At 43.7% G+C, this 14,803-nt stretch overlaps 1 protein-coding gene across 4 annotated transcripts in view; it reads right to left on the bottom strand.

Annotated features, from left to right (window-relative positions):
• The window catches only part of bnc2 (basonuclin zinc finger protein 2), a 184,898-nt gene that overhangs the window by 47,702 nt on the left and 122,393 nt on the right, over positions 1–14,803 (bottom strand). The window contains exon 1 of one of the 4 annotated variants that reach the window (XM_033623205.2): positions 8,220–8,331. The exons of the other annotated variants lie outside the window; for them this stretch is intronic. Within the exon in view, the coding sequence (XP_033479096.1) occupies positions 8,220–8,231 (12 nt within the window). The 5' untranslated portion in view covers positions 8,232–8,331. Of the gene's footprint in view, positions 1–8,219; positions 8,332–14,803 lie in introns of those variants that run through there. 4 annotated transcript variants of the gene reach the window in all.

Below are 14,803 nucleotides of genomic sequence, written 5' to 3'. Positions count from 1 at the left end.
TCAAAGCAAAAATTTGTGCAATATTTTGGAATATGAAGACTTCACTTTTAGTTCTGGGAAATTGCACCAGACTTTGTCACTGACACTTTATAGACCAGAAACAGTTTTATAAACTGCACAAATAGTTAGCAGATGAACTGATAATCAAAAGAATCTTTAGTTGCTGCCCTGATCACGTTTTTACACTTGCCACTTTTCTCTGTTTCTTTGTGTGTCACCCCACCTTAAATTTTGCATATGGCTCCATGTCAGATGTTTTTCCACATAAGAGTCTTTTATATAACTCTGCTTACGTAAAGATTACCCAAATTTAGCACAGTGATGTCACACAACACAGCCCTTTTCTAATTACCTCTCCGTGCAGCAGTGCTAACAGCAGCAGACGGAAATAAACAATTGGAAATATCAAATGCACCTCCGCTGTTTACGAGCTGGGGTCTGACAGCTGACAAGATAGTTAAGGGGCGTCTAATACGGCAATTAGAGCGTGCCACTGTCTGCGGGGCTGCTGCTGTGACAAGGCGCCCTCTAATCACTGACTTATTACGCTGGCTAGCAGCACCTCTCATATCTGGCCCATTAAGCAGACAGCAGCATTAAGAAGCATTAAAGCAGCAACCCCCCCCCCCCCCCCCTCAACTGAGGAGGCACTGACGGGAGAAAAAGGGAAGGGAGAGGACGTACTGTGCCTGTTATTTCTTGGGATTCATTTGCACATTGTTCCACATTCAGTTAGGAACATGTAAGAGAAGAGTAACGCAGGCGATGTTTGTGATATGACGGCGTCAGAATTGATCACACGCAATAAGATGAAAGATTACACACTGATTACAGAATTTTTTAACAGAGGCAGCAGATGGATGTCTCAGTGATGGCCATCAAAAACAACATCATCAAGGATGTGAGTTTGTCTGCGTGTGTCAGAGGAAACAATAAAGACAGAAACATAAAGACTTCTTATGATTCTCACGTACTCAAAACTCTGCTGCTGTGGCCAGCATGGATCTGGGCTGCATTTGGCCGTGGTTTAACCTGTGTCTGGCCTGGGCTGGGTCAGGGACAAGTTTGGGCCCGGATCCCACCGCTACACTCGCACATATTTGTCACAGCAGGCGGGGGAGAAGGCTGTGTTATCTGAGGCCCCGGCCAGATACACAGCATTAGTCACTGTGCTAGCGTCTCGCCAGGGTTTCCTCTTTGGCTCACACAACTAAAGAGGACGACGGTGAGGAAAAGGACAGAGGGGTGTGTGTGTGTATGTGTGAGCGAGTGTGTGTGTGAGACTTTGTAAATCACTAGAAAAATGAGCAGCAAGAAAAGTGAAAGCTGTTAGTGAGTGAAGAAAATCCCACAATGCTGTAGCAATTAGACTCAGACAACAGTCAACACTCTCACACAGCTGCCGTGTTACCGCTATGGTCAACAACTTAACCTAGCTGCGTTCAGAAAGCATCATTTTCGGCCCTTATCTGGCTCAAGTGTGTGTGTGCATCTCACTGCTGGGTTTTGTTTAGCTGGAGGCTTGATGTTTCATGGATGTTTTGCTTGGCTCTCAGTCCCTGTCCCAGCCCAATTGTATAAACACTGACAGTCAGCGATGGCCAGCATCAGACTGGGGAGGACTCTCAATTAAAAGACTGTTAGCGGGACAGATGGACTGAAGAACTGCAGGAAAGAGGGGCTGCAGAACAAGATGGCTTCAGCCTGGACTCTTGTAGACGGGTCCAAAGAGCATTTTAAACAGACTGGGAAAGACATGGCCCAGAATCAATGCTGTTACATGCAAATGAGTCCAAGCAGCACATGTAGAGGTCATTAAAGACAGTGAAAAGCATGTCTGCAATCATGTGACTTTTATAATGTGTGAAATTCACATAGAGGATAAGAAAGTGATAAATCCATAGACTGCATGAATTGGAAATAGAGAAATGTGACTACATCACAGGGTTGGATGAACCTGCCAGCAGCAGGTATCGTATGAAAACTGAAACTCATGTTGGATGTGATCCAAACAAAACAAAACGTGATTTTTTTCCACAACTTGACAAATTTCCCCTTCGTGGACATGCTCGCCATTACAAATTACCTCGTCCTCCAGACTTCCTGATGTTACTAATGTTACACTGTGAGGCGATGAAAGTGTACAAGAGTCCAGTGGACTATTACTATTTTCTGTGTTGTTGTGTCCACTACAGAAACAACTGCCGCCTTGTTTTTGGCCGGGGGAGTAAATGTGCTTGAGTATAACTGTTTTTTTACATTTCAATTCTGTACATGGATGCACCACTGTTTTATAATCTGGGTCATGGCTTAAAACACAGAGAAACTGTCACAGCACATTGTAATTGCATCCAAGTCGAGGCAACTTTAACACTTTAATGTTAACATTTGACCTAACTTCACTCCTCTGTGGCTGTTTCTCACTAAGGGTTTTTTTTTTTTTTTTTTGTTAACCTCTCCCCTTTATGTCCTACTATTTTTGTGACTTAAGGGGGCCCCTGTTTTTTCCCCAATCTGATTGATTGGAACAGCCATAAACGGCGCAAATCATAGTCATAAGTGCAGCGTTGGTAGTCTTCTAGGTGCCTGCCTTTCATCCAGACATCACACCAATATATGATGTCATACGCAGAGAAGCCACTGGACATAATAAGTCCGATGAAACCACTGAACTGATGGTGATCCTAAACTAATATCCTGTACAACTGTTTTAATACCCTTTAATTTTTTCAGATTGATGTAACCGTATGCCACCAAAAACACCACTAAAACACCACTAGTCCCTTTCGGTCTCTCTGTATCCTCCCTTGACAGCATACAATGGAAAGCCAACCCAGACAGCTGCTGGATGCTGGGTGGGTATTGTTCCTCCTACTTTAATTGAAACCTTTACCATGTTCAACACACAGCCACAGACCACATTTCTTGTTTGGTGAGTTAAGCAAAGCCGAGATTTAAATGAAAACCCTGTGTGTACGTGTGCATATGTGTGCGCCCTCGTCTTTGCAGCAGCAGCAGCAGCTTCGGATTTAAATTTGTCTCTGCTTAGGGTCACTGTAAAACACTGGGAGCATCTTGTCCTCTCTTCCACCCACAAGATATTATCTCATCCATGAGTTAGCTGCTGAAATGCTGTCAATTTCCTGCCAGAAATGTGCAGCCAACGTGTGGAGGAAAAGAGGCACAGCAGCTTTGCGTGTCATAAAACGAGGCCCTGGCTCCGTCAGATAGATCAGGACTTCACAATGTCCATATTGGAAACAGGTGACAAATAAAACACGCCGAATAAAGAAAGTCTTTGTAGTCAGACACAGCACGCCACAAAATACAGGGGAGCAAATACCTCATGCCAAGGCTAATTTTTGCTTGTTTGATTTTATACATTGGATTCGACTTGAAACAGAGCTTTCTTGCCTTACAAAGTGGTACAAAATAAACAATGATTAATCACTTGTGCACTGACTTCAGTGTAAAGCTGTTACACTGTACAGGAGGAAACTGCAGTCCACAGAAAAGACTCGTGTCTTCCCTCTGAAATCCCCACAGTGTCAGGCCCGTCCTCCATGTCAGTTCTGGTTTTGAGCCCAGCGGCTGGCAGTCACAGAGCCAGAGGTCCCTGTCCTTTGTGCAGCTGTGCGTCTGGGCTTTGACACGGGGCAGAGCGACCAGAGCTATGCTAATGGGAACCAAATGGGGCGTGAGTCCCCGGTGGATTACAGAAGGAGAAGAGAAGCATGTGTTTTCATGTATTCATGTGGAGACCTGGGACCCCTCTCTTTTCTTCCTTTCTTTCTTCCTTCTCCTTTTCTTAAAGTCAAACAAATGGAAGCAGCCATGTCTGTTGTTTGCACGCACCCTTAATTAACGCTCCCTGTGACATGACTGATCTTGAGTTTCATTGTCAATCCGTACATCTGATCGTGGCCAAAAACTTACGGTGTTTAGATTTAGCGCTTCTTAAAGGCGTTTTTGGTAACTCACTGTAAACTACTTAGACTAATGTTGAAAAGGGCCAAATTTTGAAAATGACATTTGGAAATGAAGTGAGCAAGGTAAATAAACATTTAACAAAGACTGGGGAACAATAAAATTCATCTGTGAACATATTGTGTCTGCGAGACATAAGTTTCAGATGTTTGGCAGTGCCTCTCAGTCTTGTTGCACTTTGCTTTCACCTGCTCGTACTGGAACAAAATGTTGTCTTGATGAAGCACTGTTAGGTCCTTCTGACCCAAAGAATGAAGTGTCATAAGTTCATAAGCCTGCAAGACCCAGTGCAGGGTTCTCGTTGATCCTAGAAAATCTTAAAAGGCATCAAAATAAGTCTCTCAAATGTGTTATTTTGGTTCTGCAGGGGATTTACTGTCTGCTAACTAGCTGTCACTGTAGCCTGGATGACATGGGGGAGTTCCAATGTTGGTAAAATGTTGGAATCCCAAATAGTAAGAAACCCAAAATCGCCAAGAAAACCTGCTGAAAAACCCCAGGTATTTCGCAGTTCTGTTCTATCGTCATCTCCGCCATGAGGTGATGAGGTCATGTTTTATGTTACAAAAAACATGAAGCCAAAATTGTCCCTTACACTAAGTAATTGATGTTGGTTTATATTTTGTTTTGAATGATAAAATTGGTCTTAACTTTAATTCCAAATGGCATTAAAAAGTCGAAATCTAATTTGCTTTCAGCTGTAGGAATGGGGCAGAAGTGACAGAAAATATCAAGTCTGGTTTAAATGTAATCAGATTACTGATGAGAGATAAAGTCATAGTTTGGCATGAGTCTTTATGACCCTTTATGATGCCGTCTGTCATATCAAATCCTGTGCAAACTGTGGTATTGCTGCCTGCTAGTAATGAAATCGCAGTACAGTCGTCATTGATAAGAATCACGAATCAGGAACATAAATCTGAAGCTCATAACTGGACAATCTAAACAACTGAATAGTGAGTGATGATATCTGTCATCTCGCTGTCATTCCAGATGACGTCCAGTTTCAACTTTGACCAGAGGTCCAGTCCTCTCTTTTTATGCTTGTCAGCTGTCAGATATGACTCACGCTCTGCACTCCTTCACACACACACACACACACAGACACAACACCCATGTTATTACTCCACAATCAAACAAGCAGCATTTCTTACATCCAACATTCCTGCTTCTTCTGTGTGGTTTGACACAGTCACAAAAAGTAAATCTCCCCATCGTGAGCACCACCCCGAAAAATTTTAAATCAGATCAATGACGAAACCCTCAGCCTGACTCACTTGCATGATAAATGGCCGTGCGTGTACTTCAGGACAGTCATGCTTGTTTATGAAGTGGACGGAAAAAGGACCCAGCTGGCTTTGATATTGTGAAACAGGGAGGGAGAGGGAGCATAATATCACAATACTGGACCAGAAACACAACCCTGCGATCTCGCTATCATATGCCATGCTCTCAGTCAGTGCAGCCTGTAGAGATGGAGAGCTGTACCGCACTGTTAACACTGGACTGCACTGTCAGTTCAAATACCTAAGCATCAAGGGAGCAGCAGTTTCTCCCATCTTTTGTGTAGACAGCAGGTCCAGGCAGAGGCCCCCAGTCCAGGCCCCTGGCCCCTCTCAGCTCTCCTCAAAGCATTTCCCCAGCCAGAGATCAAACCATCTGCCCAGTGACAGACCTCTGGGTCCACAGACACAAGGCCAGGTTCAAAGAAGGGTGCTAGGGGAGGCAGGGAGGGAGAGAAAGAGAGAGAACGAAGGGAAAGTTGGCAGAGAGGAAGAGAAGCACGATAGCAAGGGAGCAGCGGGGTGGGTTTGAGGGTGGGGAGTCAGGCAAGCTGGTGTATTGGAAAGGTGGGGAAGAGGTGTTGCAGCAAAGGTGGAAGAGGCAGAGGAAAAGCTGATGAGGGGAGGTAGGAAGGTTGAGAAAATCCTGTGCAAAAGATATCAGGCTGGATCTCCGAGATTTCTCCTGCATGATGCAAGTTTTGGTACAAGTTTATATATGCATTTTGTATGGCATATAGATTTATAACAGTGTTGGTGTTACGGTTTAGCTGCATAGCTAGATAAAATATACTGGTGAGACCCATCACCACATTCTCACTCTCAACTTGACATAAACCAGCGCTTGGTCAGTGGCCCTACACGTCAAAATGTATCACAATAGGTACCCCTTATGTGTCATTTTTGGACGCCTAGGGACGACGTGTTAATTTTTATCTGTTGAATGCACTGTCTTTGTTTTGCTCAGGAAATATATAGTTTCTGCTAATTAAACACATACAGTCTTCTTTAAAATAAACATAACATCAATAAAAACTTTATTTTTAGGTTTCTTTCTTTTAGGCAACAAAGCACGTTGTTAGGTTTGAAAACAACATCATCGTTTGGCTTTAAATAACTACGGTTGTTCCTAATGTAATGTAACGTCACGTGACATTGAAGCATAGCATGCTATACATACTAGCACACTATGTTGTTTTTAGAATAATTTAATTGGCGTTTGCCTCAGTGCGTCGGTGTCTGACGCCAAGGGTCACTGAACAAGAGTCAGTATTTGATGAGATGGGGGTGAGACCGGGTCGGACGAGCAGCTTATCATATCAGTGTCAACATGTAGGTCAGCCAGTAAATAACAGATTGCAGGAATTCCAAAAATATGTTTGAGGACTTAATTTTTCAACCAAAAAGAATATGTTGCTTACAAATTTAAAAGATCTCCTTTCTTTCTTTGTCCACCCTAAAGACTAAAAACCAGACATATTAAATTCACAGTGATGTGAAAAGAAAATTCTCTTACATGAGAAGCTAAAATTAGCAGGTGCTTGATAAATGGCTTGAAAAATGAATCAATAATCCAAATTGTCACTTAATTTTGTGTTGTTGGACTTATTGCTCGAGTGTGACATAAAAGTAAAAGCTAGAGTTTACTGTGCAAGTTTTTACACATTGCATTGTTCAGAGACACGCTTCCTTATCACTGGCTATTGTGTGGACAGGAAAGGAAAGAAAATAAAAGAGGCCGTTGTCGTCAATATATACCAGATCTGCTCTGACCTTCAGCCTATCACAGGGAGCGACCTGCGCCAGATAAGGACAACTCCCTGTCAGACTTGACACCTGCACTCGCTGGCCCACTGATCGCCCCTGCCGAATGCAAATATCACAGCGAGGGGCGGCGGTGCAACAACACGCCAGGTTTCTGCCTACATGGAGACCTGAGGGAGTGACATGACCACACAGTGCGACCAGACACATGTTTGAGAGAGGAGAAGAGAGGAAGGAGAGGGGGAATAAAAGGGAAGGGGACAGAAGAAATGGGAGGAGTGACGGAGGGGGTGGGGTTGGTGGAAATAGACAGAGGGGAGAGAAGATGACCAACATCGTCTGCTCTTTACTCCCCTCCATATCTACACCCTAACACAAACAGAAAGTATTAGTCAGAGCCCAGACATATTGCTGACCCCTCTCTGCGAGGGGACATCTCCATGGCGATCATTGGTTGACGTGGGCGACGGTACACACACAGACACACACATAGTGCAGGCTCAACAGCAGCATGACGATAGGAGGCCAGCACTGCTGAGACTCCCCCAAATTGACATTTAGTCATCACACTAGTCTACAGGGTGGGACTCTACCTCCTGAACTACACACGTACAAGCGCCCACACACTCTCCCACATTCCCTCTCATGCAAACATGTGTGCACACACACACAAACACCCACACTCAGTGAATTCCCCTACTCAAACGAGCTCGCAGCCAGAGAAATCTTGGAAGAGTTCCTAGATGTAATCTCGCCAATAGCTCTTTATTTTCTTTGACCATTTTTAATGTAAAAACGGCTGCACTAATTGTGTGTAAGCAATCTCCAAATTATGTATATGTGTTTTTTCAACTAAACCGAGCACTACTGTAGACAGATTGGCTGGTTGTCAAGACACACGACCGGGCAATAATATTTGTTTCTTTCCTCAGAGTTTTGTTCAAACAGTGTGTCAGCATGGTGGTTTACTTGTAAACACCTGGGCCTGCACACCCAGCAGCTGTGGAAATACAAAACTATGTAAAAGCTTTGCTGAACCAGGGATAATTGCTCTTTTCAGATTATTTGCAACCCAGTGCTACATCCACTGACATTATAAAATATCACCAAAAGTGGCAGAGCAACAAGAAGAAAGAAAAAAATCAATACCCAGATTGTTATTTAGAGATTTTTGTAATCATTTACCTCAGCCAGCATAGTGAGAAGACCGCTCCTGATTCAGTTTGGAAGTTCCCGCTTTTAGACACAGCACTCCAAGAAAAAGCTGCAACTTTCATTAGTATTTACAGTCTCAGTCGGTCAAAAAAAAAAAAAAAAAAATAGGACACAAGACAGATACAGGCAGAGAGGGGAGGGAGAGGAAGAGAGTCTTTAACCAATGGCTACATTACTGCAATGACAAGTGTGTCACTCCCAAAGCCACACAATGAGGGAGAGAAGTGAGGAGTGCCTTTGGACGACTCAAAGTGTGTGTGTGTGTGTGTGTGTGTGTGTGTGTGTGTGTGTGTGTGTGTGTGGTGGGACAACAAGAGAGGGAGGGAGACGGCAAAGCAAAGGAAAGTCCATCTGGGTGTCTTAAGTCTTTATCAGTCTTACAAAGTTCACAGATAGAGGGGCTGAAATGGAGGCTAGACGCTGTTCCAGAGTCACAGGTCACAAAGAAGACACAGCAGCTTGAATAGGTGGGAGGGAGGAGAGGAAGAAAGCAAAAGAAAGGAACTCACAATTGCGTGAGGAAAGCGGTGCCAAGCCTTGGTGATTGCCATTCTGCAATCGACCTGACCAAATTGCAAATTCCCTCCCAGGACCCTCTAAGTCCGCTTCATTTGGCTAAAGCCGGAATCCTTATTCCTGCAATTATAAAGCTATTGACTAATTCGACATATGTTAGCATGTCTTCCAGCGCTTGAGTGCTGGTGTGCCATTGAGTCATTAACTTTGACAAATTGTGACAGACTTTTTTATTGCCACCCAATCATGAGAAACAAGACTGTGGCAGAGGAGTTAATGAGTGGCATGTTTCTCCTCTTCCCCCCCCCCCCCCCCCCCCCCCCCCCCCCCTCCCTCCCCACCAACACCACCTCGCTCCTCTCCAACCCTTCCACTTAAATTCCTGCACCCCCAAATCCCCCTCACCCCTCCATATTTATAATTTTACCACATCCTAACAATAACACGGCCGGTACTCAGCGCAAAACACGCGGGCCCTGGCCTAATGAATCTCATGCCTTTACCGCGGTAAAATGGCCAGTAAGTATTACCAGCTGTGACACTCTCCCTCACTCTCCCTCTTTCTCTCCCTCCTTGGCAGTGGCATTGAGCTTGGGAGCGCATGAGTGGGTGGGTGGGTTGTTGGGGGAGTCGGAGGGTGGGGGGGACCAGGCAGACACATCTGAGTGCAGCTGGACCAGGGAGAGAGAAGAGGGGGATGAGGGGGAAAAAGACCACAAGTCTCCGTGTTTCCAGCTGCCTTTCTCAGGGGCTCGGTTTTCTCTCCCTCCTCTCCTTTTTTTTTTTTTTGCAAGGCCCTTCTGGTCCCAGCTTACTTGAAAAATCACAAACACACACACATAGACACAAGCACGCATGCACGCCCTGATCCACCTCCCCTCCATCCCTCACATTCGGCCATCTTTGTTTGGACAGGGCTCAGGAGTTCCAGAAAAGCTCTCTCAGATGTGCTGAAGTAAGGGAAAAACAAAACAAACTGGCCCTCACACACACACACACAAAATTTATGTGAACGTGCAGACACCAACAAGTACTTTGCGCACACACATAACACTGTGTAGGAAGAGAGGTTCACACACACTCCCCCCCACACACACACACACACGAACAATTTCACATGTGTGAAAGCCGAAATACCAGCTTCAACCAGAGAACAAATTTGCAAAGCGCCGAAAAAAAAAAGTGGCATACATTTTTCTTCATGGAGGTAGGCAGCCTACTATTGAAGGCATGCATTCTTTTACACAGTGCATGTATGTGTGTCTATGTGTTTCAGTGTGTGTCCCAATCCAGGATCACAGCACCAGGGCAGGCCTGAAGCATACCTCGACATGTGTTACCTCTTTGTAATATTGACTTTGTTATAGCTATACGAGTGGGAGAGTAGAGCCAAGAGCCCGGGCCTTGCAGTCGTGGGGCCCCTGAGCTCGCTAGAAAACAAATACCCGAACGAGCCGTGAAAATAGAAAACACAGTACCACAATAGCAATCTATAAAAACAGATTCAAATAAACCACAAAACGTCCCTCACTCCCGCCACTGACCTTTTACATTTTCACTCTCTAAATTAGGAATATTATTTGTCTGATTCCATTTCTGCAGCGTGTTGCTTACAAAGCCGTGGGATTTGGCAACTGAGCGAGTCTTGGCCTGGCTTCTCGTCTGAGCATGTGTACTGGACCAACTGTAAAAGTCAAAAATCCTCTTTCTCTAAAGCCTCGACTTACTGTATAATTTCATTTAAATACCGAACTGCCTCTGGGCTCATGCAAATACCCTGTCAAGATAATCAAATCTGTTATTTTTCAAATTAAATAATTAACAGTTATCACTGCAACATGGCACTTATTCAATATATACAAAAAAAAGCAGCTAAATTTCTAGTGAAAAATAACGAGGGCACACGTAGGAAACCCTCGGATTTCAGATGACACAAATAAAAACCGAGATAAAGCAAAATCGCATATGCTGTTTATTTGATTGCTTTGCAGAAATAAAAGATTGATTATCATTTTCTTGTTCCTGCGAGTGTGAATCCCATCTCGTCTCTTTCCCCAGTGATGACTTTGCTTATACATTTGAATAATGAAGGCAAGTCATTTGAATATTCCCTCTGTATTAAAAAAATGATGTTTTTACACGATGCAGCAATATTAGCCATGTTAATTGGGCTCTTTGGACTTTCCCAATAGAAAGGCTAAATTAATTACTTATGTCGACAAAATGTCAGACACGCCGATCTAATAACTACAACTGTTTCCAACAGTGTTGTTTTTTGTCTTTGTGTGTGTGTGTGTCTGTGTGTGTGTGTGTGTGTGTGTGTGTGTGTGTGTGTGTGTGTGTGTGTGTATGTGTGAATGAACTTAAAAACACTGAGCGTCCACTAGCCCGAGTTAGATCTAATGAACAAGATGGGAACGAAATGCTTTGACATCCTCTCCATGTTTCATGGGTGGCTCTTGAGAGCCCTCCTCCAATATTCATTCCCCTTTCTCATACTAATCAGCCACTATAGTATTGAATGTTTGTGCTGGCAAAGTGACTCATGTTAGTGTGTGTCTGTATTGTACAAACACATGCACACACATTATTTTATGCTCAAACGTGCCAATCCACACTCCATTTTGTAATCAAACTTGTAAGAGACAGTGAATTATTTGCAGGACATTGTGTATGCGTGTGTTTGTGTGTGTGATATGTGTGATGTGTTCATTAATGTGTACCCACCACCACCATCGGGGGCTTTGAAGTTCCACATTTTTTTTTTTAGCTTTTGGCTGTTTTTCAGTCTAGAAGAAAAACTGTATCAGCGCATTTTCCTCAAGTACGAATAAACATTAGACTTTGGGAGAGGAGGCGATGGGGAGACATTACGGGTATCTGTGAATGTGAGACGATCAGATGGTGTGTGTGTGCGCACACGCGCACATGCATTAGTGCGCACACGTGTGTGTGTGAGTGCGCAGCGAGCGAGAGTTAACAGAAAGGCCTGCTGATGCCATGTTTCAGACGACCCCTTGAAGTGGAAATGAGCTTCCTCGGTCTTATAACTAGTCCGTTCTCACAAAGTCAGCAAACTCTGCCACCCCTCCAAAGAAATGCAGACACCTCCCCACCCTCCAACCTCCCCACCCAGCCCTGTGGTCAGCATGCAGGATGAATTCACCATCAAGACCTAAGAAATGGACCCAGGTCCACCTTATTTCATCTGCTTTTGTTCTTCTTCTATCAGGATGAAAGCGATGCGGCTTCACGTTGCCTTTGTCCTGACTTTCAAAGCCATGAGGCTAACAATGTCAACCACTGTGGGTTAGAATAGGAGAAGCAAATTCATGGTATTGTAGCGTATAACTCTTTAAGTCACTGTTTCCTTTAGATGCATATTCATGTTTTCCAGCTGCATTGCTTTACAGTATCCTTAAAAAGCAGTGCCATTTTTAGTTGTCACAAAATTACTGAAATTTGCAGTAGTATTACCGTCTCAAATAACTGCTGCAAAAAATGATTTTTCTCCCCATAATTGGTGGAAATAAGTATTTTTCTAATAGAATTTATAGTAATAATAATATGTCAGATTCCCAACCAAATATGGCAGGACTCCAAGTGATGTCTTGAAATATATTTAAAGGACACAAATGTTGGATATCAAAAACTGTAACCAGAAATTGTTTGGTATTTTTAATTGATAAATTACCTAAATTGTCATGGATTAATTTTCTGTTGATTGACTCATCCATAATCAACCCATTTTTCGATCACTGTCTTCATCCAAACTCCCCTGACAGATTCTTTTAGACTCACTGAGTCATTACAAGAGCTTAAAACATAGTATACTGTACTGTTGTTTATGATCTTTTTTTAATAAAAAGACGAGCTCCATCTAAAAATATTTTTACAACCCTGTGTTCATGATCATGTCTGTGTGTGTATATTTTGTGTATATATCTTCTCTATCTACTATTATTACTATGCTGTGTGTATGCATGCATGTGATGTAGTGTGCATGCAGGCACGCTGCTGTTTGAACCTGTGCAAGCACCTGAGGGTCCATCCCCAGCCGTCCTCAGAGCAGGGAGCGACAGCTGTACAGTGATGCTGTAGCGATAGGCATCATCGGCTTGCTAGAGACTAATTGGTCCACAGCGCTCCTCTGAGTGGCCTCGCTAATTAATTAGAAAGGCAGTGGAGCTGAAATTTTTAATCAGGACACCAGGCTCTCCAGCAAGCAGGAAAAAAAGACACATCACCCCATCATTCCATGTAATCCACCTGACACTGATCTCCCATGTTGTCATGTGAAATGTGTTGTGTGTTTAGGTATTCATGTGATCTGGCCAGGGAATAAGAAATACATTTAATACAGGGCTTGTTGGATCAGTTTAATTCTAATACAGTATGCATGACTTATATTTGATTTAGACCCCAGAGAGCGATGTTAAGGTGGTCTTTTTCTCTTGTGTGGCACATGCACATATCATGATTTCCACTAATGTAAATTGTGTACTGACTGGTCCTTATACGGAGGAAAGATGCAGATAATATGTGGCGACAAAATTTTTTACTACTGCTGATCAAAACTGCTAAAAGGAGTGTGTTTGCACCGCTGACACATGGGATGACTCCCCTCCCCCTTTTTTTTCTTTTGCATAATTCCCTCCACACTGTGAAAGCAAAATATTATTCTTCCTTCTTCTCCCTATCTGTACTTAACAAATTAAAAGCAGTTACTCAAACCAACACTTTCCATCATACCATAAAGACACTGTGGAAATCACAAGCTTGTTAAAAAAAAAAAAAAAGAAACAGAAATGGTTTTGTATTTCCTATTGAAAAAAAGGAAAAGATGAATCTGAGAAACAGTGCTTTTGCACCATTTTGGGGCACATTTGTGTCCTGACGCTGCACACAGCACACCACAATGATTTGTGGTGAAGGGCCAGAGTCTGGGAGGAATCAGCCTTGAGACCAGAAGACAAGAGGCGTACTAAAACGAGAGCTACGCCGGTCAGCCACTTCACACAGAAGACAAGGGAAACAAGTTGTGTTATCATCACACCACTGAGTAAACTACAACCACTAACTAGGGTTACAGTAACAGGAAAGTGTATGAACATGAAACAGGAAATTCTTACTCAACACGTGGAGAACAAGCCGACTGTGAAGGAGTGATCATGGAATGAAAACGAGCTTTCCATCAAGAGGAAAGTTTCTGAGATGCTTACGCACGCACCTTTACCTTGCGTGGTGACATTCGCTTTGTGTGGTGTCCTAATCTTTGTGGCCTTCTTGGCTTTGCTCGGCGCTAATCAGCCAGACGCTCTTATCAGCCTGTTGCTTTGGCCAAAATAAACACGCGCTGCCTTTTTATTGCTTTGTTTTCACAGGTCATTAGGGGAAGGAGCGAAGACGCATTGATTAGTTTTCCAGACCACTGGATTATTGTTGTGTTATGACTATCATCATTAAGTTTCATTAAGGCTGTGGTTGTTTCTCGTTTCCAGAAAATGAAGACGTTGCAGGAAAAGGCGAGTCCGTTTGAGAGCAGATGGCATGCCACACTAATCTGGAAGGTAAGGAAAGTCATGGAGCGTGTGTTTGAAGCAGTGAGTCATCAGTTAACCACCCCGGTTTTAAGATAATGCTCTCATAAAATTGTATTTAAAAGAATCACTTTGGCCCCATCAATCATATTTCTCAGGCTGCCAAGCTCCTGTTCTACATTCCTCATTTATTTGAAGTGCATTAAAGAAAACTTAATGAAGCAGCGTCAGTCCTTCGCCAGCTTTTGCTCTGGAGCTACACATATGCTCCCAAAGCAAGAAGGAACTGGCTCTGTCGCCAGACTAATTAGCATGTGTTAGCTAGTTAGTGAGAGGGCGGCCCTCTGTGATGTGTACTGAAGTGGAGTAAAACGCCGGGGCAAGGACTGTACTAATGGCCCACTTCCTCCCCACGGGGACCCTCCCTGCAGCTCCGCACGTGCTGGCATCAGTGCAGCCCCGGGCACCCACTGGGCCGCCACGGCGCCGGGGGCAGAG

The sequence above is a fragment of the Epinephelus lanceolatus genome, chromosome 3, assembly GCF_041903045.1.
Source record: "Epinephelus lanceolatus isolate andai-2023 chromosome 3, ASM4190304v1, whole genome shotgun sequence".
NCBI lineage: Eukaryota > Metazoa > Chordata > Actinopteri > Perciformes > Serranidae > Epinephelus > Epinephelus lanceolatus.
The sequence above is the reverse complement of the archived record's forward strand: the minus strand, read 5'-3'. Positions and strand labels throughout refer to the sequence as shown.